General features: G+C 44.4%; 1 protein-coding gene across 11 annotated transcripts; it reads right to left on the reverse strand.

The window, feature by feature from the left end:
- Window positions 1-4,801: 4,801 nt before the first annotated feature.
- On the reverse strand, window positions 4,802-24,354 carry PLIN2 (perilipin 2). Of its 11 annotated transcripts, none has more exons than XM_078369936.1 (9): window positions 24,278-24,354; window positions 22,467-22,516; window positions 22,184-22,379; window positions 20,415-20,497; window positions 18,372-18,657; window positions 16,876-17,057; window positions 15,054-15,188; window positions 12,953-13,243; window positions 4,802-5,483 (listed from the first exon to the last, which is right to left on the reverse strand). In XM_078369936.1, exons 2-9 carry the CDS (start codon window positions 22,494-22,496, stop codon window positions 5,346-5,348), a joined length of 1,341 nt encoding a protein of 446 aa, XP_078226062.1. In that variant the 5' UTR covers window positions 22,497-22,516; window positions 24,278-24,354; the 3' UTR covers window positions 4,802-5,345. The 11 variants fall into 11 exon arrangements, with proteins under 11 accessions (XP_078226062.1, XP_008995746.5, XP_054112476.2 ...); XM_008997498.5 differs by having other exon boundaries at window positions 22,467-22,518; window positions 24,215-24,354; XM_054256501.2 differs by having other exon boundaries at window positions 22,467-22,518; window positions 24,159-24,354.
- Window positions 24,355-24,367: the final 13 nt, after the last annotated feature.

Raw genomic sequence — 24,367 nt, forward strand, 5'->3', positions numbered from 1 at the left:
GGGAGGACTATATCTCCCGCCATGCAATGCGCTCTTCTCTCCTCTTTTCCGGTCATGCCCAGCCGAGAAACTACACAACCCACAGGGGATTGCGCGGCCAGCGAATTGTTCTGCGCTTGCGTAACCGCTGTAGTGTCCAGACCCTCGGGCCTTCGGGGTTTTGATTCTTGGTGTGTGGGGATCATCCTAGTTGTTACGTCACATAAAAACCATAAATGGAGCACTGTGCCTCGGTGTAGAGAAAAAGCACTGGTTTCATCCTCAACTATGGTCACTGTGACTCTGATCAAGTCACGTAATCTCTGAGCCTCATTTCTGTCATTAGCAAAATCTGTGCCCTCAAATGCTGGATGTTCCTTTTCCTGCTCTAAATGAAATGAAATCTGGCTCTCTACTCCCCCTGCAGTCTTTTTTTTTTTTTAGACGGAGTTTTGCTCTGTTGTCCAGGTTGGAGTGCAGTGGTGCTATCTGGGCTCACTACAACCTCTGCCTCCCTGATTCAAGCGATTCTTATGCCTCAGCCTCCCTAATAGCTGGAATTACAGGCGCCTGCCACCACGCCTGGCTAATTTTTTGTATTTCTAATAGAAACGGGGTTTCACCATGTTGGCTGGGCTGGTCTCAAACTCCTGACCCCAGGTGATCCACCCGCTTCGGCATCCCAGAGTGCTGGGATTACAGGCATGAGTCACTGCCTTCAGCAACCTGCAGTCCTCTTAATTGACAGCTGTTGCCTACCACAAACCCCACAGACAATAGGGCCTGGAAGTGGACTGAGCAACCTACTACCTCTGGCAATTATTGCTTCCTGCCTCAGTATAATAACCACCTTTAAAAGAAGAGAGAAATAGAGGAGGGGGGCTGGGTGGGGGGAGAGAGACCGACCCACCATGTCGCCTAGGCTGGGCTTGAGCTCCTGGGCTCAAGCGATCCACCCACCTTGGCCACCCAGGGCATGAGCCACCGTGTGGAGCCTAAAACCACCTTTTGAAGTTTATGCTATCACCCATAGCTCTTCATTGTGGAGGTCATCTGTAAGATCTCTGACTCCTTTCTGGTGGTACATGCCTGTAGACCAGCTATTCAGGAGGCTGAGGTGGGAAAATCACTTGACCCTGGAAGGTTCAGTCTAGGTGACAGAACAAGACCCTTCTCAAAGCAAAAGAACAACACCAAAAAAAATTCTCTGACTCTTGTCCACAAAAAGAGTCAAACTCTGTAAAATTGTTGTCTGAAAAAAGAGAGTCCTGATCCAGATCCAAAGAGAAGGTTCTTGTATCTTGTGCAGGAAATAATTTGAGGTGAGTCACAGAGCACAATGAAGGAAGCGAGTTTATTGGAAACTACTCCGTTGAAGAGCAGAGCAACCTCAGAAAGCAGGGGAAGGAGCACACGGTCCTTTGTCAGTGTCTCTACTTACAAGAAACTATAAGGGGCTGTAATTAAACTTGCACTGTGCAGATATGCTCACTAAAGGTAGGGCTATTGTGCTTTCAAACACCATGAATCTCTCAACCGAAGCTTGCTCTTTCACATCATCTTTAAGTAAAGTGGGCTGCTCCTTAGAATATCTGGACATTCTGCAGGCTTGATGGGAGATATCCTGGATGGCCATACATATTCTGTAATTATAATTGGTGGTCAGTTTAGAATGTGGCTATTTTTAGACCATAAGCATTAATTTTATAGGAGCCTTGTAAGTGCCTAGCTACTTTAAGATAGAGTCACTCTAGTCATGTTTTATTAAACCAGAGGCCTGGTAAGCAGGGGTTCCTCTAACAAAATATTTAAAGAGGTTTATTCTGAGCCAAGTATAAGTGACCATGGCCTGAGGCACAGTCTCAAGAGTTCCTGAGAATATGTGCCCAAGATGGTGGGGCTATAGCTTGGTTTTATACAGTTTTAGGGTGACATAAGACATCAATCAATACACATGAGGTATACATTGGTTCTGTACAGAAAGGTGAGGCAACTGAAAGTGGAGGGTTCAGGTCACAGGTGGACTCAAAGTTTTTCTGATTGGGGCAGGCACGGTGGCTCACACCTGTAATCCCAACACTTTGGGAGGTCAAGGCAGGCGGATCACTTGAGGTCGGCAGTTCGAGACCAGCCTGACCAACATGGAGAAACCCTGTCTCTACTAAAAATACAAAATTAGCTGGGTGTGATAACACATGCCTGTAATCCCAGCTACTTGAGGGGCTAAGGCAGGAGAATTGCTTGAACCCGGGAGACAGAGGTTACGGTTAGCTGAGATCATGCCATTGCACTCCAGCCTGGGCAACAATAGCAAAACTCCATCTCATCAAAAAAAAAAAAGGATAAAGTCTCATAGGTGGCCACCCATAAGTACTGGAATCTGGCTCACACCTGTAATTCCAACACTTTGGGAGGCTGAGGCCAGCAGATTGCTTCAGCCCAGAAGGCAGAGGTTGCGACGAGCCCAGATTATGCCACTGCATGCCAGTCTGGGCATCAGAGCAAGACCCCGTCTCAAAAAAAAAAAAAATTAAGGCTGGGCACGGTGGCTCATACCTGTAATTCCAGCATTTTGAGAGGCCAAGGCAGGCAGATCACCTGAGGTCAGGAGTTCGAGATCAGCCTGGCCAATGTTGTAAAACCCCATCTCTACTAAAAGGACAAAAATTAGCCGAGCATGGTGGCAGACACTTGTAATCCCAGGTACTCCAGAGGGAGGCTGAGGCAGGAGAAGCGCTTGAACCCGGGAGGGAGAGGTTGCAGGGAGCTGAGATCGCAAGCCTGGGTGTACTCCAGACTGGGTGACACAGCGAGTACTGGATTCTCAGTTAATCTCTTTAGGATTGGGAGGGCCTGCCAGAGGAAACATCTATTTATTTCAATAGAGATTCTTTTATTTGTTTATTTCTGAGACAGAGTCTCACTCTATCACCCAGTCAGGAGTGGAGTGGCCCAATCTGGCTCAGTGCAACCTCCGTCTCCTGGGTTCAAGTAATTCTCCTGCCTCGGCCTTCCAAGTAGCTGGGATTACAGGCATGCACCACCATGCCCACCTAATTTTTGTATTTTTGGTAGAGACAGGGTTTCAGGTCAACAGGTTTCACCGTGTTGACCAGGATGGTCTGGAATTCTGGACCTCAGGTGATCTTTCTGCCTCAGCCTCCCAAAGTGCTGGGATTACAAGTGTGAGCCACCGCACCCGGCCAGCTTCTTTACAGATGTAGATTTCCCCCCATAAGCAATGGCTTTGCGGGCGCATTTCAAAATATACCAAGGAAACATATTTTCAGAAAAAAACATTATTTCCTTCTTTATCTGTCATGTGATATTATGTCAGAGTCAGGTTGGAAAGTAAGCTGGGTTATATAGGGTTCAACAAAATCCATCTGATGAGATTTTTATGGTTTATAGGATGTAACTCCTTAAATTCAGTAGTTAGGAATTTGGGCCAGAAAGAAAAAAGGTCAGAGTTTAGTCCTCACTCACTAGGCCTCATTCTAAGAAGATTTGGCAGCTAGGCATGGTGGGTCATGCCTATAATCCCAGCACTTTAGGAGGCCGAGGCAGGAGGATCATTTGAGGCTGGGAATTCCAAACTAGCCTGGAATCCTCCCACGTCAGCCTCCCAAGTAGCTGGGATTACAGGCACCCACCACCCCACCCAGTTAATGTTTGCATTTTTTTTTTTAAGATGGGGCTTCTTCATGTTGGTCAGGCTGGTCTCAAACTCCCGACCTCAGGTGATCCGCCCACCTTGGCCTCCCAAAGTGCTGGGATTACAGGTGTAAGCCACCGAGCCCAGCCTAATGTTTGTATTTTTAGTAGAGGCAGGGTTTCACCATGTTGGCCAGGGTGGCCTGAAAATCCTGACCTCTAGTCCACCTGCCTTGGCCTCCCAAAGTACAAAGTACTAGAGTTACAGATGTGAGCCACCATGCCCAGCCTAATTTTCTAAGGTGTGTGTGTGTTTTTTTTGTTATTGTTGTAGAGAGAAGGTCGTACTATATTACCCAGTCTGGTCTGGAACTCCTGGGCTCAAGTGATCCTCCCACCTTAGCCTCCCAAACTGCTGGGATTTTAAGTGTGAGCCACTGCCCCAGATTGCTTCTACAATTCACTCCCTTAACTAATACTGTCTTCTTTTTTTTTTGAGATGGAGTCTCACTCTGTTACCCAGACTGGAGTGTAATGGTGCGAACTGGGCTCACTGCAACCTCCATCCCCTGGGTGCAAGCAAGTCTCCTGCCTCAGCCTCCTGAGTAGCAGGGATTACAGGCCTGTACCACCACAGCCTGGCTAATTTTTTTTCTTTTTCTTTTTCTTTTTCTTTTTTTAGTAGAAACGGTGTTTCACCATGTTGAAGGCTGGTGTCAAATCCCTAACCTGAAGCGATCCACTAGCCTTGGCCTCCGAAAGTGCTGGGATTATAGGCAGCTAATACTTAATGCTGCTCTGTGCCAGGCACTGCTCTAAGCTTTTCACAAATGCTAATTATCTAAGCTTCATAGCAAACCTAGCGCTATTCCAGTTTTACAGATTAAAAAAATGAGGTGCAGAGAAATTAAGTAACCTGCTCAGGATCACATAGTAACTGGCAGAGCCAGATTAGAACCCAGAGGTTGAGCCCTTACCCATCACGCTATGCTTCCTCCCAGTTGACCTGCTTTTGGTCACATGCCCACCACTAGGCTAAGGGAAAGCAAAAACCTTGACCACTATCCCCACTGAGACCCTCAAAAGAAGCATGAATGAATCATGGGAGACCAAAAGACAACAAATGTGCACTATACCAGTGTGAAAAAAAAAACTCATGAAGTCAAGATTACGCAACCCAGTTTTTATTATAAGTGTTCCAGCAATTAAACTTTAAATAATTATATTAAAGGATATATGACACAGAACTATGATATCTTACAAAAGTTTAGGTCAGTTTTTATTGCAATTAAGATCAATGTAGCCAAAAAAATAGATGAACACCCTTCAAATCCACAGGAATAAAAACAGGAAGTTCAATCTAATATCAATTGTGTATTCAACCAAAAGGGGTATTTTTTTTTTTTTTTGAGACAGAATCTTGCTCTGTCACCCAGGCTGGAGTGCAGTGGCACGATCTCAGCTCCCTGCAACTGCTACCTCCTGGGTTCAAGCAATTCTCCTGTCTCAGCCTCCCAAGTAGCTGGGATTACAGGCACATGCCATCACACCGGCTATATTTTCTGTAATTTTTAGTTGAGACGGGTTTTATCATCTTGGACAGGCTGGTCTTGAACTCCTGACCTCGTGATCCACCTGCCTCAGTCTCCCAAAGTGCTGGGATTACAGGCAGGAGCCACCGTCCCTGGCCTAGGGGTATTTTGTTGTTGTTGTTAGTTATTCACCATTTTGCCATGAGGGGACAAAGCTAATGCATGTGAATGATTTGATCTGTTCTCCTCTTCCAAAGCTATAATATCTGGAATTTCATCATTCTCAGATGTCAAGTCTATGGTGGTGAAATCAAACACCTGTAAAAGAAGAATCTCAGATATTGAAACAAACACTGATGAAGTGAGTTGTCAGGTCCATGTGAGCTCATGGAGACTTTAGTGCATGTAGGTGAACCTTGCTTTGTCCGTAGCTGTGCTTTTTGAAAAAATGTTTGTGGTCTTATTCCCGCAATTCCCTCAGATTATAAAAGCACTAAGGAGATCTTTTATTTTATTTTTTATTTTTTTAAAAAGACGGGGGATTTACCATGTTGGTCAGGCTGGTCTTGAACTCCCAACCTCAGGTGATCCGCCCACCTTAGCCTCCAAAGTGCTTGGATTACAGGCACAAGCCACCACGCCTGGCCTAAGGAGATCTTTTAAAAAGGGAACTAACTAGCGGTGGAACCTAGTCAATGAAGGCTTTTTTAAAAATACCAGATATAAAGCATTTCTCATTATTCAACTATTAATCTGTTGTTTCTTAAAAACAGTAATCCCCTACTTTTCCATAAGCAAGTGTCTAGGGAAATGTCTAGCAACTGAGGGAACAAAAGGTATTTTTATGCTTCAAACAGCCATCACAAAACCCTACCTCTTCTCTGCATAGGAAAGCCTTTAGGAACAAAGAATCTTACTCTATATACAATTTCCATAAGCTTTAAGTAACGTTTCTTAGCAAACAACAGATTAAAACACGAACATTAATAACATGCAACATATTACTAAAGGCTAGAATCTTAATAGTGGAGGGAAAAAACTAGCTGATAACCTAACAGGAAAAGCAGCAAACAACAACAAAAATCTCTCAAAAAAAATAGACAGAAGGGGATAAGGGATTTGGGGAGTTATTGTGGGTTGTTTTTTTTTTTTTGAGATGGAGTCTTGCTCTGTCCCCCAGGTTGGAGTGCAGTGGTGTAATCTCTGCTCAGTGCAACCTCTGCCTCCTAGGTTCAAGTGACTCTCCTGACTCAGCCTCCCAAGTAACTGGGATTACAGGCATGCACTGCCACCATGCCCAGCTACAGGCATGCACTGCCACCTGCGCCACTGTGGTGGTGCAGGCCTTTAATCCCAGCTACTTGTATTTCTTAGTAGAGATGGGTTTCACCATGTTGGCCAAACTAGTCTTGAATGCCTGACCTCAAGTGATCCACCTGCCTTGGCTTCCCAAAGGGCTGGGATTACAGGCGTGAGCCACCTTGCCCATCCTGGAATTATTGTTTAATGGGTACAGAATTTGTGCTTAAGATGAATATAATGGTGATTGTTGTATAACACCGTAAATGTGCTTAATCCCACAGAATTGTACACTTAAAAGTAGAAGATCTGACACTAAATTTTTGTTTTATTTTACTTTTTTGAGATGGAGCCTGTCACCCAGGCTAGAGTGCAGTGGTGTGAATTTGGCTCACTGCAACCTCCACCTCCAAGGTTCAAGTGATTCTCCTGTCCCAGCCACCCAAGTACCTGGGATTACAAGCGTGGGCCACCACACCCAGATAAGTTTTGTATTTTTAGTAGAGGTGGGATTTCATCATGTTGGCCAGGCTGGTTTTGAACTCCTGACCTCAGGTGATCTGCCCACCTTGGCCTCCCAAAGTGCTGGGATTACAGGCATGAGCTCCCATGGCTGACCAGCTCTACTATCTTTTATATGGCACTCTCAAATGGCACTTTCATAAAACCTGTGCCAGGCTAAAAACCTAGAAAGTCTATTCTGTATCAAGATAGGCTCCCTTTTGAGATTCAAAGCCTTTCGTTATATTATACCTCATATTATATCTCTAATCTGCAGGCCCAGTTTAAGCAAGAGAATAATCCCAGGCAATTCTGTGTACCTCCCACCACAAACATTTTTCTTTCAACTGTCTTCCTGTCTTTTCACTAAGTCATCTTACTGACAATCTTAACAATTTCCTTGCCGGGCACGGTGGCTCAAGCCTGTAATCCCAGCACTTTGGGAGGCCGAGGCGGGTGGATCACGGGGTCATGAGATCAAGACCATCCTGGTCAACAAGGTGAAACCCTGTCTCTACTAAAAATACAAAAAAATTAGCTGGGCATGGTGGCACGTGCCTGTAATCCCAGCTACTCAGGAGGCTGAGGTGGGAGAATTGCTTGAACCCAGGAGGCGGAGGTTGCGGTGAGCCAAGATCACGCCATTGCACTCCAGCTTGGGTAACAAGAGCAAAACTCTGTCTCAAAGAAAAAAAAAAAACAATTTCGTTCTTTTTTTTTTTTTTTTGAGACAGAGTTTTGCTCTGTCGCCCAGACTGAAGTGCAGTGGTGCGATCTTGGCTCACTGCAACCTTCGCCTCCCAAGTTCAAGCAATTCTCATGTCTCAGTAGCTTGAATTACAGGAGCAAGCCACCATGCCCAGCTAATTTGGTATCTTTAGTAAAGGTGGGGTTTCACCATGATGGCCAGGCTGGTCTTGAACTCCCGACCTCAGGTGATCCACTCACCTCGGCCTCCCAAACTGCTAGGATTACAGGCATGAGCCACCACGCCAGGCTGAGCACTCTATTCTTGACTCTCAGCTTAGGATGATTAGTTAGAAAGCCTTAAACCTCACCAGTTCTAAAAATATGAACTGGGTCTAGCCCAGTGAGGGTCAAATTGACACCTTTTTTTTTTCAGGAGTCGGTAATTTCTAAAACTAAAGTTTTATAAATTCAGTTCCAAAGAAGTCCATTTTGGGGTGGAGGGAGGGAGGTAGCATGAGAATCTCAAAAGGTAAACAAGAAAGATACCCTAAAACAAGTCTTTGGCTTTAGCTGACCTTGAGCCCTGTATCTTACATATCTCATGTAAATCAAATTTTAGTTTTTCCCTTTTCACTTTGTTAATTTTTTTTTTTTCCACAGCCTTGAACTCCTGGGCTCAAGCAATCTTCCTGTCCCAGCCACCTGAGTAACTGAGACCGTGTAGGTATGTACCACCAGGCCCAGTTTCATTAGCTCTTTAATACCTGTAACTGCCTTACCAAACTGGATACATTTTCCTAACCATTAGCTGGTATTATATACTCACACCTGAACTGCCAAGTTAAAGATACTACATGTCACTGTCCCACAGATGATGTCCCCATGCCTCTAGTGCAAATTAGAAAAACACTTCCCCATCCTCAACACTCACTTCCATCTGTTGTGGCAACATTAACTTAATAGACGAGAAAACTAAGGCTCAGAGGTTAATGGCCAATGCGTCATGTTTCTTTGCATTTCTGCATAGGACAAACTAGAAAGACTATATTATTATTACAGGCAAAGGAAAAAACATTCTTGAACACTCCCTCAGGCACACCATGCCAGGCTTCATGCAGTCCCATGTTTACAAACCTACCATGGTTAGATACTGTGTTAGCCTTAGTATTTTCCCTCAAAACAACTGTTTTCTGGAGGAAAAAAGTCTATAAAACGAAAATTTTCTGCCAGTTTATGCAACAATGAAGCTGCAAGATGTGAGAAAACAGGCTGGATTCAGTGGCTCAGGCCTGGAATCCCAGCAGTTTGGCAGGCTGAGGTGGGTGGATCATTTGTGCTCAGGAGTTTGAGACCAGCCTGGGCAACATGGTGAAACCCCAACTTTACAAAAACACAAAAATTAGCGGGTGTGGTTGTGCATGCCTGTGGTCCCAGATACTCAGGACACTGAGGTGGAAGAATTGCTTGAGCCTGGAAGGCGAAGGTTGCAGTGAGCCAATCGTAACACTCCACTCCAGCCCATTAAAAAAAAAAAAAAAAAAAAAAAAAGCCAGAGCACCACAAATCCTGAGACATGTTGACAAATGAATGAAATGCATGTAGACACAAACTTGAAACACAAAGATAGCAAAACCATGACCAATGTGCACAGCTCACGGCAAAAAGCAAGGGCTGCTGGTGTTCTTCCAGAAGCTAAGAATGGTCTACATTTTATTCTGTCCCTGCTCAGGAAGAGCTTTGAGACCTGTCTCCTTTTCATAAGCTGTTCAGTAAGCACTACAACTCTTCTTTTTTAAAAAATCTGTACTAACTTAAGTAACACACATACTCCCATAATGGGGAAACACAAAGGTATGTATTCAAAATAAGAAATCATGTGTATAAATATAGCTTATGAATTTTCCAATCAACTGGAATAAACTGCAAAATAGCAGTCCTGGGAGTTTGGAGGCACAAAGGGGCAGGGTGATTTGGACTAAGAAAAAAAAAATTCAGTCAGGTGCAATAGCTGACCCCTGTAATCCCAGCACTTTGGGAGGATGAGGCCGGCGGATCACTTGAGGTCAGGAGTTTGAGACCAGCCTGGCCAACATGGTGAAACCCCGTCTCTACTAAAAATACAAAAACTAGCAGGGCATGGTGACGCACACCTTAATCGCAGCTACTTGAAAGGCTGAGGCAGGAGAATGGCTTGAGCCTGGGAGGCAGAGGTCACAGTGAGCCGAGACTGTACCATTGCACTCCAGCCTGAGAAACAGAGCGAGATTCTACCTCAAAAAAAAAAAACAAAAAAGAAAGAAAGAACATTTAAGAGGCAGAGGCTTTACAAAATGCCAGTTACTGGGAACAGGGTAGCAAGTGAGTGAATAGACCCTGTCGTGGAAACTCATTACATCACAAAAGTCCATCCTTCCCAAAACCAGAAGCTCCTTATCTGCAAAACAAATTAAAAAGCAGCTTCAACTATCCCAGGGAGTTCCTACCCTCCAACTCAGCTCACCTGTTTACTAACTTCTGGAGTTGCACTGAGGAGAAAAATTTTATAACTTGACAAATTTTTGGTTTTTTTTTGAGATGGAGTTTTGCTCTTGTTACCCAGGCTGGAGTGCAATGGTGCAATCTCGGCTCACCGCAACCTCCGCCTCCTGAGTTCAAGCAATTCTCCTACCTCAGCCTCCCGAGTAGCTGGGATTACAGGCACGCGCCACCATGCACAGCTAATTTTTGTATTTTTAGTAGAGACGGGGTTTCACCTTGTTGACCAGGATGGTCTCGATTTCTTGACCTCATGATCCGCCCGCCTCAGCCTCCCAGTGTGCTGGGATTATAGGTGTGAGCCAGTGCGCCCAGCCCTTTTTCTTTTTTTTTTTTTTTTTGAGACAGGTTCTCACTGTTGCCCAGGCAGGAATACAGTGGCATGATCCCATCTCATTGCAAACTCCACCTCCCTGGTTCAGGGGATTCTTGTGCCTCAGCCCCCTAGTAGCCAGGATTACAGGTGCACACAACCACACCCAGCTAATTTTTGTAGATTTTTTTTTTTTTGAAACAGAGTCTCACTGTGTTACCCAGGCTGGAGTGCAATGGCACATCTCTGCTCACTGCCACCTCCGCCTCCTGGGTTCAAACGATTCTCTTGCCTCAGCCTCCTGAGTAGCTAAGATTACAGGTGCCAGCCACCATGCACAGTTGATATTCATATTTTTGGTAGAGATGGGGTTTCACCATGTTGGGCAGGTTAGTCTCAAACTCCTGACTTCATGATCCCCCCGCCTCAGCTTCCCAAAGTGCTGGGATTACAGGCGTGAGCCACCACACCCAGCCTAACTTTTGTTTTCAGTAGAGGCTGGGTTTCACCATGTTGCCAGGCTGGTCTCAAACTCCTGACCTCAGGTGATCTGTCCACCTCAGCCTCCCAAAGTGCTGGGATTACAGACATAAGCCAATGTGCCTGGCCAATAAAAATCTTTAATACATTCATTCACATCAAAGGAGCATGTAAAGTTATGTGCTCCTTCCTTGTTTTCATGGAAAGGGGTGAATCAGGATAGAAAGAGACAAATTTGAGTTATACTTCAGTTCATGTTGGTCAGGCTGGTCTCAAACCCCCGACCTCAGGTGATCTGCCTGCCTCAGCCTCCCAAAGTGCTGGCATTACAGGTGTGAGCCACAGCGCCTGGCCTATTACACAAGTTCTGAGACTGGCTTTTAAAAACTAGTTTGACATATTGCAACTGTGTGAGAAGGGGATTCAGGATAATTCCTAAATAACCAACATTGAATGGACTAGAAGTTTGGATACCATAGGCAGGTGGTAAGAAGAACCCTTTTCTACTGGGGGATGAGTCTTTTCACTTGTAGTTAGTCTCACATGGTTTTCTATAAGTACCTCCCCAAAAACAACTGAGGTTAGTGACTTTGTCTCAAAATGAAAATGCAGTAAGTTAAGTCCAGCTCAGGCTGGACACTGAAGAATCTCCCTTTTAGGGCTCACACTTTAACTGGTTCCCTGGCAAGAAATGCCCAATGCCTTTACATGACACTGATGAAAACAATCACTCACTTCCTTTCAGTTCTGATTCTTTTTCAGTGAGGTAGTCAGACACGACTAGGTCCTTTTACTGGTTAAAAACCCACTCACGCCAGGCGCGGTGGCTCAAGCCTGTAATCCCAGCACTTTGGGAGGTCGAGGCGGGTGGATCACGAGGTCAAGAGATCGAGACCATCCTGGTCAACATGGTGAAACCCCGTCTCTACTAAAAATACAAAAATTAGCTGGGCATGGTGGCGCGTGCCTGTAATCCCAGCTACTCAGGAGGCTGAGGCAGGAGAATTGCCTGAACCCAGGAGGCGGAGGTTGCGGAGAGCCGAGATCGCGCCATTGCACTCCAGCCTGGGTAACAAAAGCAAAACTCCGTCTCAAAAAAAAAAAAAAAAAAAAAAAAAAAACCCACTCACAGGGGCCCAGTAAATTGGCAAACCGAGAGCAAATGTCATCCAGTAAAATTTGAATATGCACATTACTTTTTAATTTGTGTTAAATCTGTTATCAAGCATCCCATTTTTAACATTAGCCTTCCAATGTTCTCACTCTGCCAAATTCCCCCACAGGCCAATTGAAATTCATGTATGTATAACTCTGTCATGCAGGTTGAGCAACTTTATGAAAGCAACACACAGAGCACATGGAACAAACAGCATATAACTGGTCTATCCTGCAGTGACTTTTATTGAATTCAAAGGTAGTTTTCCTATTTGAGAAATAAAAAACTAAAATCAAGTTGTACAAGCAATCATCATGAGATAAACCAGTAAAGAGGCCTGCTCAGATCATACCAGAACAGACACCAGTTTCTACCCCAGCCAACATGAAGATGTTTTTATTCAATACAAACAGTAACGGAGACAACACACTGGCCACAGAATTGGAACATAAGTGCACTTGAATTTTTTGTGAGTTCTGGCTAGGCTTTGACAAGCTTGTCATTCTTTTCTTACCAGGTAAACAGAAATCATCTGCTAATGCCAGAAACGTTAAAGCTCTTAATTCAGCTGGAAATAATATAATTGAGGGCCTTTTTACTAGGTACTTGCTTCCCAATTTAGTGCTGTCTAGCAGGTTAATTTCAAAATAACAAAAGGTGTCAGCTAGCTGGCCACATCATGCATTGGTGACAGGGGCAGGTTTAATGAGTTTTGTGCTCAGATTGCTGGGCCTCCTGGCTGCTTTTGTCCATCTCTGCACTTTAGTCCTGAGCATTCTGAGACTCAGTCATCTGAGAATAAAAGGGACCTACCAGCCAGTTGAGGGGCGTGTTGTTAATAAAATAATCCATCACATCATCTAAAGATTCCTTCATTTTCTCCAGCTGCCCCTTGCTAGAAGTGAGGAGGCTGTCAGACACTTCCTTAAAGGAGGCAGCATTTCGGAACACTGAGTAGACGTCGCAGGCCATCACCCCTATGTGCTTGGCCTGATCTTGGATGTTCTGTGGTAAGCCTTGAATGTTGGACAGGAGGGTGTGGCATGTGGTCTGGAGCTGCTGAGTCAGGTTTCGGGCAATAGCAAGAGTATGTGATTCGATGTGCTAAAAATAAAACTTAAAATTAGCAGTGGATCCAACAGTGCTATGTATAAGGTTAGTTCAATAAAAGTAAGCTGGTTATGTGTCGACCACATATGTGGATTCTTTGGCTTTTAAAAATACTCATTACAATGCTGAGTGCAGCAGTATTATTCACATTTCATATATATGAATACAAGCTTAGAGTTTAAGTAGATGGCTTCAGTTAACAACTGGAAAACAGCTGGGTGGGGATTCAAACTAGTGCCTAAGTCTCCAAAGATCATCATCTTAAACTGAAGAAACATATTAGGTAGGGGAGACCCAAAAGAATAGAAATATACTTCTTATTAGTAGTATAATATATATATATATATTTTAATGATATATATATATAATTTAATATATATATATATGTATTCCCTCTTAGTAGTGTAATATATATGTAAAATGGCAAGATATGAACGAACAGTTTAATACTGACCTCAGAGTTTTTGGGACACAAAGAACCACTTTCTAGGACTGTAAGAGGATATTTCTTTCTTTCTTTCTTTTTTGAGATAGGGTCTTAGTCTGTCACGCAAGCTGGATCCAGACAGTGCATAATCATGGCCCACTGCAGCCCCAACCTCCTGGGCTTAGGTAATCCTCCCACCTCAGCCTCCCAAGCCAACTAAGACTACAGGTGCACACCACCAAGCCCTGCTAATTTTTGTATTTTTTGTAAAGATGGGGTTTCACCGTTGCCCAGAATGATCCTAAACTCCTGGGCTCAAGAGATTTGCCTGCCTTGGCCTCCCAAAGTGCTGGAATTACAAGTGTGAGCTACTGTGTTCAGCTAAGATGCTATGTCTTCTGCCTGAAACATTAATACTCTTATTGCCGTTTCACCTAGTTTATTCACCAATTAGTTCTTAGCTTACCATTCATCTCTTCCAGGAAGCCATGTGACTCGCCCACCCTGACTCCAAGCCTGCCTGAGATAGTCATACCATAAATTTTCACAGTGCTTATATTTTTGAGATGGAGTTTCACTTTGTCACCCAGGTAGGAGTGCAATGGCATGATTTCAGCTCACTGCAACCTCCACCTCCAGGGTTCAAGCGATTCTCCTGCCTCAGCCTCCCAAGTAGCTGGGACTACAGATGCACACCACTATGCCTGGCTAATTTTGTATTTTTAGTAGAGATGAAGTTTCTCCATGTTGGCCAGGCTGGTCTTGACTTAGGTGACTTAGGTGTCCTTGACCTCCCAAAGTTCTCAGATTTCAGGTATAAGCCACCACATCCGGCCAATAGTGTCTATATTTATGCTGTTAAAAAACAAAAGAACTTGGCTACTCTTAATATACTGCCTATGGGGTAGCCCTCTTCTGCAAGGAGCACGTAAAAAAAAAAAAAAAAAGACGGCCGAGCGCAGTGGCTCACGCCTGTAATCCTAGCACTTTGGGAGGCTGAGGTGGGTGGATCACCTGAGGTCAGGAGTTCAAGACCAGCCTGGCCACCATGGTGAACCCCATCTTAAAAAACAAAAACAAAAAAAGACAATAGGACAGCATGGCTGGCTGTATCCCCTGTTAGTCTGTACCCATTTTGAGGGCAAGGCCTGTGTTTAGTTGTATCTCACTTGGGGCATATGTATATTCACAGATTGTTAAATAAAATTACTCCCTGTGTAGTTTTGCTTTTCTGCCACTTAACTAGCCATCTATGTACAAAGTATTGTTCAATCTTTTGATAGAGAAGAGTATTCTAAGACAGAGTATGGAAAAATTGAAATGAAAAGTTTGGTAAGAACTTTGGAAACTAGCAAATGACTGTCCCAGTCATCTTACCTCAGCACAGTGGGACTCATCAGTATCATCATACCCAATGCTCCTTTTCCACTCCACCCATGAGAGGTAGAGTTTATCCTGAGCATCCTGAATTCTCTGATTGGTATTATGCACATTCTTCCTGGCAAATTCAATCTAAACACATTGAAACAAGACAAAGAAACACACAGGTCAGACATTCATGTTAGTCTGTTTGCAGATATATGATGTAAATCAGGCAACATAAAAACTAAGAATATCCTGGAGTTGAATGAGATCTATTCCTGCTATCACTGTTATTTATTATCAATATGTGTAAGTTACCAAGCAGTAGTAGCTCTTTACTGCCTCTATTTAACTATTAAATCACTGACTCCAAATTAACCTCCAGTTCAGCACAGGTAAAGCAACTAAAATTTTTTTTTTTTTTTTTTTTGAGAGAAAGAGAGTCTCACTCTGTCACCCAGGCTGAAGTGCAGTGGCATGATCAGGGCTCACTGCAACCTCTGTCTCCCAGGTTCAAGTGATTTTCCTGCCTCAGCCTCCTTAGTAGCTGGGATTACAGGAATATGTCACCATGCCCAGCTAATTTTCACATTTTTAGTAGAAACAAGTTTTCACCATGTTGGCCAGGCTGGTCTTGAACTCCTGACCTCAGGTGATCCACCTGCCTTGGCCTCCCAAAGTGTTGGAATTATAGGCATGAGCCATGGCACCTAGCCAGCAACTAAAATGTAATGTGTATATGAGTAAAGGGTAAGTTACATTAAAATAACAGAGAGCAATTCGACCTTCCTCTTCCCTGTGGCCAACCAACTATTTCCTCTTCCAGGAAGAAATGGTTTTATTATGGCAGTACAGAATGGTAAATACTGTTCTATAACTTGGCAACCTTTTTTTTTTTTTTTTTTTTTTGAGACAGAGTCTTGCTCTGTCACCCAGGCTGGAGTGCAATGGTGCGATCTTGGCTCACTACAACCTCTGCCTCCTGGGTTCAAGCAAAAAAATAAATATAAGGGCTGGGTGTGGTGCCTCACGCCTGTAATCCCAGCACTGTGGGAGGCTGAGATGGGCAGATCATAGAGTGAAGAGATTGAGTCCACCCTGGCCAACATGGTGAAACCCCATCTCTAAAAGAAAAAAAATTATAAAAAAAAAAAGGAAAAGAAGTACAAATAGCTGAAATATCTGAAGTAATGCTAATCTTGCTCTGAGGAGTCAAATACCAACACCTCTTTCTTGTCCTGCCATGCTGGAAATGTGGCTGTTGGCAGTGGTGTAGAGAAAGAACCACACTTATGCAGCTCTTGCTGTAAGGGACTGACTGATTCAAGAGACAGTTTTAGGAAAATTACAAACATACCTATACTTTGAGCAGTTTTACTTTTTATCCTACAGATGTGTATATTTGTTTAAAGTTGCAAGAGACTATAGCAATGCACAACCATTAATGGGACTAATGAAATTGATATATCACAGTAGACTACTGTGTAGCCATTAAAGGTTGCCAAGTTGGCCAGGTGTGGTGGTTCACGCCTGTAATCCCAGCACTTTGGGAGGCTGAGGCTGGTGGATCACGAGGTCAGGAGTTCGAGACCAGACTGACCAACATGGTGAAATACCATCTCTATTAAAAATACAAAAAAAAAAAATAGCTGGGCATGGTGGTTCATGCCTGTAATCCCAGTTTCTTTTTCTGTGAGTTGTCTTCATATTCTTTTCCAGTTTTCTACTGGGTTGTTCATCAAGTAAGAGTGAAATTCTTGGATTTTGATTACATTAACTCTTGGGCCTAGAGATAAATGAACTCACTTCAGATACCTTAAAATAAAGTTTTACTCACCAGCTGAACAGTAGAATGGAGCTGAGAAATGGTCTCTTGGCTTTTTTGCTTAGCTTCTTTAACCCTGCTGAGAGCCTGCTGGTAGGCACGGGAGCGAAGCTTGGTAGACAGGGATCCCAGTCTAACATAATAACTTGGCTTCTGAACCATATCAAATCCTTCAACTTTTTTTGCTTCTTTTTCTGGAATTAGAAAGAAAAGACAAAAAAACTTAAGAGGAAGGCGCGATGGCTCACACCTGTAATCCCAGCACCTTGGGAGGCCAAGATGAGCGGATCATGAGAACATCCTGGCCAATATGGTGAAAACCTGTCTCTACTAAAAATACAAAAATTAGCTGCGTATGGTGGTGCGCATCTGTAATCCCAGCTATTTAGGAGGCTGAGGCAGGAGAATGGCTTGAACCTGGCGGCGGAAGTTGCAGTGAGCCAAAAAAAAAAAAAAACTTAAGGTATCACAGGGATAAGTGATAAGGAGGTCCGGACTCTAACCTGAATCTTGACTTTCTTACTTTGACCCAATCACTTAGCAATCATGCAGTCATGTTTCCAAAACTGCTTATGTCTGCTGATGGACTTGACTATCTTGAACATATTACTGTATCTGATACACACTGCATGCATCTATCTACACGTTTCTTCCACCAGAGTAAAACTACTTTTTTGAGATGAAGCCTCACTCTGTCGCCTGGGCTGGAGTGCAGTGGCACAATCTTGGCTCCCTGTAGCCTCAACCTCCCAGGCTCAACTGATCCTCTCACTTCAGCCTCCCAAGTAGCTGCGACTATAGGCACAAGCCACCATGTCCAGCTAATTTTTGCATTTTCAGGGTTTCGCCATGTTGCCCTGGCTAATCTCAAACTTCTGAACTCAAGCAATCTGCCCGTCTCAGTCTCCCAAAGTGCTGGGATTATAGGCATGCACCATTGCGCCTAGCCTAGAGTGTACTTGAGCCGCATGCTACCTGGCACACATTATCTAATGATGATTCTTTGTAATAAGAATTTTATAAAACAATCCATTAAAGATAATCCATTTACAAAAAATATTTCCCAAGTCCCATTTTTACTAAACTTTCAAAACATACTATGTACAATTCAATGTGAAATTTATGATTGCTTTAGGAAGGAAAAATCTACAGAGGCAAAAAGATTAGTGGTTGCCTTGGGAGGAAATAAGGATTGATTGCCGGCTGTGGTGGCTCGCATCTATAATCCCAGCACTTTGGAAGATCAAGGCAGGTGGATCACTTGAGCCCAGGAGCTCGAGATCAGCCTGGGCAACATAGTGAGACCCCATCTCTATATAATAAAAAATAAAATAAAAAGAACTGCAAACAAGCATGAGGGTCTTTTGGGGTAGCGGAAATATTCTAAAACAGGAGTGTGGTGATGGTTGCACAACTGTGTAAATTTAGACTAAAGACAAGAGTATATCTCAATGGAGCTGTTTAAAAAAGATTAATAAAACAGTATTTCAAGGGAAAATTCCAGTTACCTAGTTCTTCTTCAGTGAGAGGGAGGTACTGCTCTACCAACAGCTCTGATTTGGTGAGTGCATTTTCTACGCCACTGCTCACAAGCTGCATCATCCGACTCCCCAAGACTGTGTTAATGCTGCCACTGACCACAGACTTGGTCTTCTCCACACTGCCAGTCACTGCCCCTTTGGTCTTGTCCATCACCCCTGTGATCGTGCTGGCCACAGAATCCTTGGCCCCAGTAACAGTAGTCGTCACAGCATCTTTTGCCCCAGTCATAGCACCTTTGGCATTGGCAACAACCTAGAAGTAGAAAAGCAGATCCCTTGGCTGGTGAGAAACATGAGCACAAGGACATACATAGTCTTAACTAAGGCAGCACAGCTGAAGAGTTAGAGAAGGCATCTAGTTCTCTCACTCTCTAGCTTTAGGTCTTGGGCAAGTCACTAAGAGTTGATGAGCCTGATTTTCCCTATCAAATGTATTTGCCCTACCTGCCAATCCTTGGGAATTGTTGGAGGAATAAATGAGGTAAACAGATAGGAAATTTGTCAGTTTGTCAAGGCTGCAGTGAGCCATGATTGTGCCATTGCACTCAGCCTGGGTGACAGAGCAAGACCTTGCCTCAAAAAAAAAGAGAAAAGGTTATATAGCTTATTCCAAAGTCACATAAATCTAGAGAGGAAACTGAAGATCAAACTATACCTGGCCCTCTGGGTGTTATTAATTTGCAATTATCTGTGTTTTTTTTTTTTTTTTTTTTTTTTGAGACAGAGTTTCGCTCATTACCCAGGCTGGAGTGCAATGGTGCGATCTCAGCTTACTGCAACCTCCGCCTCCTGGGTTCAGGCAATTCTCCTGCCTCAACCTCCTCAGTAGCTGGGATTACAGGCAAGCACCACCATGCCCAGCTAATTTTTTGTATTTTTAGTAGAGACAGGGTTTCACTATGTTGACCAGGATGGTCTCGATCTCTTGACCTCGTGATCCACCCACCTCGTGCTGGGATTACAGGTGTGAGCCACCACACCCGGCTGCAATTGTCTGTGTTTAGAGGATACAATGATAGAGGGAACCTGGAGGAAGGATGGCACATAGCCACAGGGAACACTGACAAGAAAACCTTCTCTAAATTACTTGTTAATACCTTGGGGGAAGGTCTTCTTAAAACTATTGAAAACTATTGGCTTTCAATAACTCAATGAAATTTTTCATTTCTTTCTATTTGTTTATTTATTTATTTTGAGACGGAGTTTCACTCTTGTTTCCCAGGCTGGAGTACAATGGCACAATCTCAGCTCACCACAACCTCCGCCTCCTGGTTTGAGGGATTCGCTTGCCTCAGCCTCCGGAGTAGCTGGGACTGTTAGTCCCTGGTGCCAAAAACCTTGGGGACTACTGGGCTCTACCATCTAGGTTTGTGAGACTATACTCCATGATGTTCAAACAATGGCAAACTCACCTAATGATGCATTTCTCAAAACATATTCCCACCATTAAGTGACAGATGACTGTATTTAGATTACGAAAAAATGATAGAGCTCTATTTTTCCCTAACTTGCACCCTTTTGTGCCATTCTGTATTCTTAATTTGAAACAAAATTTTAGGGCATTATCTGAACTAAAGGATCACCAGGACAGATAAGCTATCATTGTCATCAACACTGGCTAGCTATCCGATATGGATGGTAGTTCCTAGCAGCACTGTACAAGCCAGGTGAGAAAAGGTTCTATATAACACCTTTGCATTTATGTAACACCACAAGGGAATCAGTTATTTGAGACAACAATTTCATCTGCAGGAACAAAGACACAAATTGATAGAGATCACACTAAAAGTTTTCTAATCCAAAGCAGGCTAGCTAGTTCTCTGTTTCATAGAAACAACTTGACAACAGTTCAGGAAGTAAGGAAGTGGCCATTCCTCTTCCAAACACACATCCAGATTCAGGTTGGAAAAACAAGTATTTGCCTACTTGTGGTATGTACAGCTGGTGCTAACAGATAGAAGATGAAAACATGTGAGGTGTCAAGCCTCAGCACTTTTGTTCCAAGCTCACCTGAGTTGATGGCTGATTCAGAATAGGCAGTCTCTCCTCCATCCTGTCTAGCCCTTTACAGGCATAGGTATTGGCAACTGCAACTAAAATCACAAATAGGAAAGTGTTAATGTAGTGTGTACATACAGAATGAACACATTACCATACCTTATAGTTTTAGCCTTATAAAAACGGCAAGAACGTTGATCTTTTACCACAGAATGCATTGCTTGGTTTCTCTAGCTCTGACAGCAGGAGACCTGGCAAGTGGCTGGCAACTTTCTTCTGCAGATAAGGAAACACGGGGGTGTGAGGGAGGAGCAGGCAGAGGCAATGAAAGGCCAAACAGGAAGCTGGCTCTGAAGCTTCTTCCTCATCAACTGGCCCCTAATGTTAATGCCAAGAATAGCCAGGCTTTCCCTGAACTCTCATTCAGAGAATAAGGCTTTCCCTGAAAATGCTCTCAAAATTAGCATTCCCGTGCCAGTTGAATCCCTACCTACACTTACCTCAGCACATGACAGTGTATTTGGGGTTCTCATGGGGAAAGAGTATGCTAGGACAACCCTGTATCTTCCTAACAAGGGAGATTTTAGTGTGAGCTTCCTTCTAAGAATACCAAGCCAAGTACTAGCACCAAATTCATTTAGAAAGTAGCAGAGTTGGAATGGCAGCTCTCTAAAGGCTCTTGATAATCCTAAAAGTCCCTGGCTTAACTATTTGAGGGAGGAATGATTTGAACCTTTATTCAAAAGCAGTTCATGGTGTGGAGAAATTGGACCCTCCATATAGTGTTGGTGGCAATGTAAAATGGTACAGCTGATTTGGAAAACAGTCTGGCAGCTCAAAAGCTTAAACAGTTATCATATAACCCAGCAATTCCACTCCTAGGTACATACCAAAAAAAACTGAAAACATATGTCCACATAAAACTTGTATACAAATGTTCACAGAAGCATTATACATAATGTCCAAAAGTAGAAGGAACCCAAACATCCATTAATTGAGGAATTAATAAACAAAATATTGTCTGTCTAGACAGTAAATTACTATTCCACAATAAAGTGTGGAAGTTACTGCTTCATCCCTTTTTATCCCTTTCATCCAGCATAATGTTTTGAGGGTTAATCTAACTTTCAAAACATTATGCTGGATGAAAGAAGCCAGTCACAAAAAACTCACACATTTTATGATTTCATTTATAAGAAATATCCAGCATAGGCAAATCTATAAAGACAAAGTAGATTAGCTGCCTCAGGGTGGTTGGAAGGAAATGAGGGAGAGAATACTGAGTATGAGAGTATGAGATTTCTCATAGAGTTTTACTTGAAGTGTCATAAACTGCCAATGCTATGAAACAGGCCTTCTATGGCCAGGCGTGGTGGCTCACAAGTTCGGGAGTTCAAAACCAGCCTGGCCAATACTGTGAAACCCCATCTCTACTAAAAATACAAAAGTAGCTGGGCATGGTGGCAGGCACCTGTAGTCCCAGCTACTCAGGATGCTGAAGCAGGAGAATCTTTTGAACCCGAAAGGCAGAGGTTGCAGTGAGCTGAGATCATACCACTGTACTCCGGCCTGGGCAACAGAGCGAGACTCTGTCTCAAAAAAAAAAAAAGAAAAAGAAAAAAGAAACAGGCCTTCTATGATATGAGGGTCACCTGAAAGTTTCTAGGTAAAGGCAACGTATGCCCCAGGAAGGGCTGAGGAGTCCCTGATGTTACTGCTATGAGCTCAGGGGCTTACCACTGACCAGTCCCTTGACTGCATCTTGAAAAATCAGAACTCACTTTGCGGCTCTAGCTTCTGGATGATGGGCAGAGCACTGGTCAGGGCCACTGAGGTGATGGTCTTCACGCCCTTCTCTGCCATCTCACACACAGACTTCAAGTAGGGATACTGGTCCTTTGTATTGACATAGGCTGAGGACATGACGCCATATGTGGAGCTCACCAAGGGCAGGTTGACCACCCGAGTCACCACACTCTGCAATCAAAGTAGGGAGGGTGGGCTTGTTAATCTCTCAAAACACAAGAGGAGAGAAAGTAGGCAAAGGTTACTCAAAATTCATACCGGTTGTGGATCAACTGCAACGGATGCCATTTTTCTTCCTGGAGAGAGAAATCTGCAGAAAAGAGACTTATTTCAGAACACTGGGATAAGACTCTCCCAAATTTGTTCCCAAACGCAAGCAAATACTGATTTCATGTAGAGAAAAAAAATCAAGATGAGTTTTGTGTAGTCTTCTGCACTTCTTTCCACTCTCCAGCTCTCAGAGTCTCCCTCCTGAGAGACCCACACCCACACAACCCCACTCCCTCTTCTGAGGCAAGGTTTCAGAGTTTATGTGTAAACTTGCAATACTCAGGAGGGAAAAGCAAAGTTGTTGATATACTTGTCTTGTTTCTCCACCGAGATATAGAGATGCCTTTTGAAGGGCAGGATCTGTTCACAAAAATGCTAGCCAAATTAAAATCCAGGTTAGGACTAAAGAGAGATTTCAAATAGAAGATATCTTGGTCTGCCTGGATTCTTCTGGGGATCACAGGACTATCAAGTGGGAACCCTTTGCGGGGACATTTTTTTTTTTTTTTTGAGATGGAGTTTTGCTCTTGTTACCCAGGCTGGAGTGCAATGGCGCGATCTCGGCTCACCGCAACCTCCACCTCCTAGGTTCAGGCAATTCTCCTGCCTCAGCTTCCTGAGTAGCTGGGATTACAGGCACGCGATACCATGCCCAGATAATTTTTTGTATTTTTTAGTAGAGACAGGGTTTCACCATGTTTACCAGGATGGTCTCGATCTATTGACCTCGTGATCCACCCGCCTCGGCCTCCCAAAGTGCTGGGATTACAGGCTTGAGCCACCACGCCCGGCTGCGGGGACATATTAAAACTTCCTTGTGAAGGGACGAAAGCTAGTTTAGGAGAAAACTACGCCCGAGAGCAAGGAGGTGCTCTGAGGAAGAAGCATTTCAGGACCCCTTTAAAAGTCACCTTAGTATCCCCAAAGCCCATCCCTACACAAAGCCAGCAGAGCTGGGAGGGAAAGAACCTGCTCGCTGTCCTCTGTGTTCGGGCCGGCCAGCACACCCTCCCCTGACCAAGATTCCACTTCTGCAAGAAATAAGCCGCCACTACCCTGAAGGCGGAAGAGACGCCAGTAAGGCAGCCCACTCCCATTCTGTACCCACAAAATGTGTACCCATAAAATATGGTTTTCAGGCCGGGCACGGTGGCTTACGGCTTTAGTAATCCCAGCACCTGGGGAGGTTGTGGCAGGTGGATTGCTTGAGGGCAGGAGTTCAAGACCATCCTGATCAACATGGTGAAACCCAGGCTCTGCTACAAATACAAAAATTAGCCGGTCATGGTGGTGCGCGCCTGTAATCCCAGCTTCTCCGAAGGCTGAGTGAGGAGAATCGCTTCAACCTGGGAGGTGGAGGTTGCAGTGAGCCAAGATAGCGCCACTGCACTCCAGTGTGTGCGACAGAGACTCAAAAAGAAAAAAAAAATCGGCTTTCTGAAGCATTTCCCTTTCGATACTGTACCTTCGACAAATGTTAATTGTTTCCCCACAACCATCTAGGCGGGCCAAGGGTCATTTGATAGCACTCGCCCTCAATCCGTTGGCAGGAAAGAAGGCTCAACGCACAAAGGCGAGGGTTGAAAGCGCGGGACCAGGAGTCTGCACCCACCCAGCCAGGACCTGGAAGCCGCGAGGTGGGCGGGGGTCCCTGACCACCACCCCCGCCGTCCCGTGCACCTTAGAGCCCCGCGGGGAGCAAAGCAGCGGCCCCGAGGCCCCGGGGAGCCACCCACCCCATCTGGGCGCCGCTGGGGGCTCCGGACCGGCTCGCTGAGACACCGAGTGGGCGCTCACTCATCGTAGGACGGCAGCGATGGGCGAAGAGCAGGCGCGTCCCGAAGGCGATTCCCGCAGCCACGACCCCGGCAAAAACGTGGGGCCCGCAG

Source organism: Callithrix jacchus, chromosome 1 (genome assembly GCF_049354715.1).
Source record: "Callithrix jacchus isolate 240 chromosome 1, calJac240_pri, whole genome shotgun sequence".
Taxonomy (NCBI): domain Eukaryota; kingdom Metazoa; phylum Chordata; class Mammalia; order Primates; family Cebidae; genus Callithrix; species Callithrix jacchus.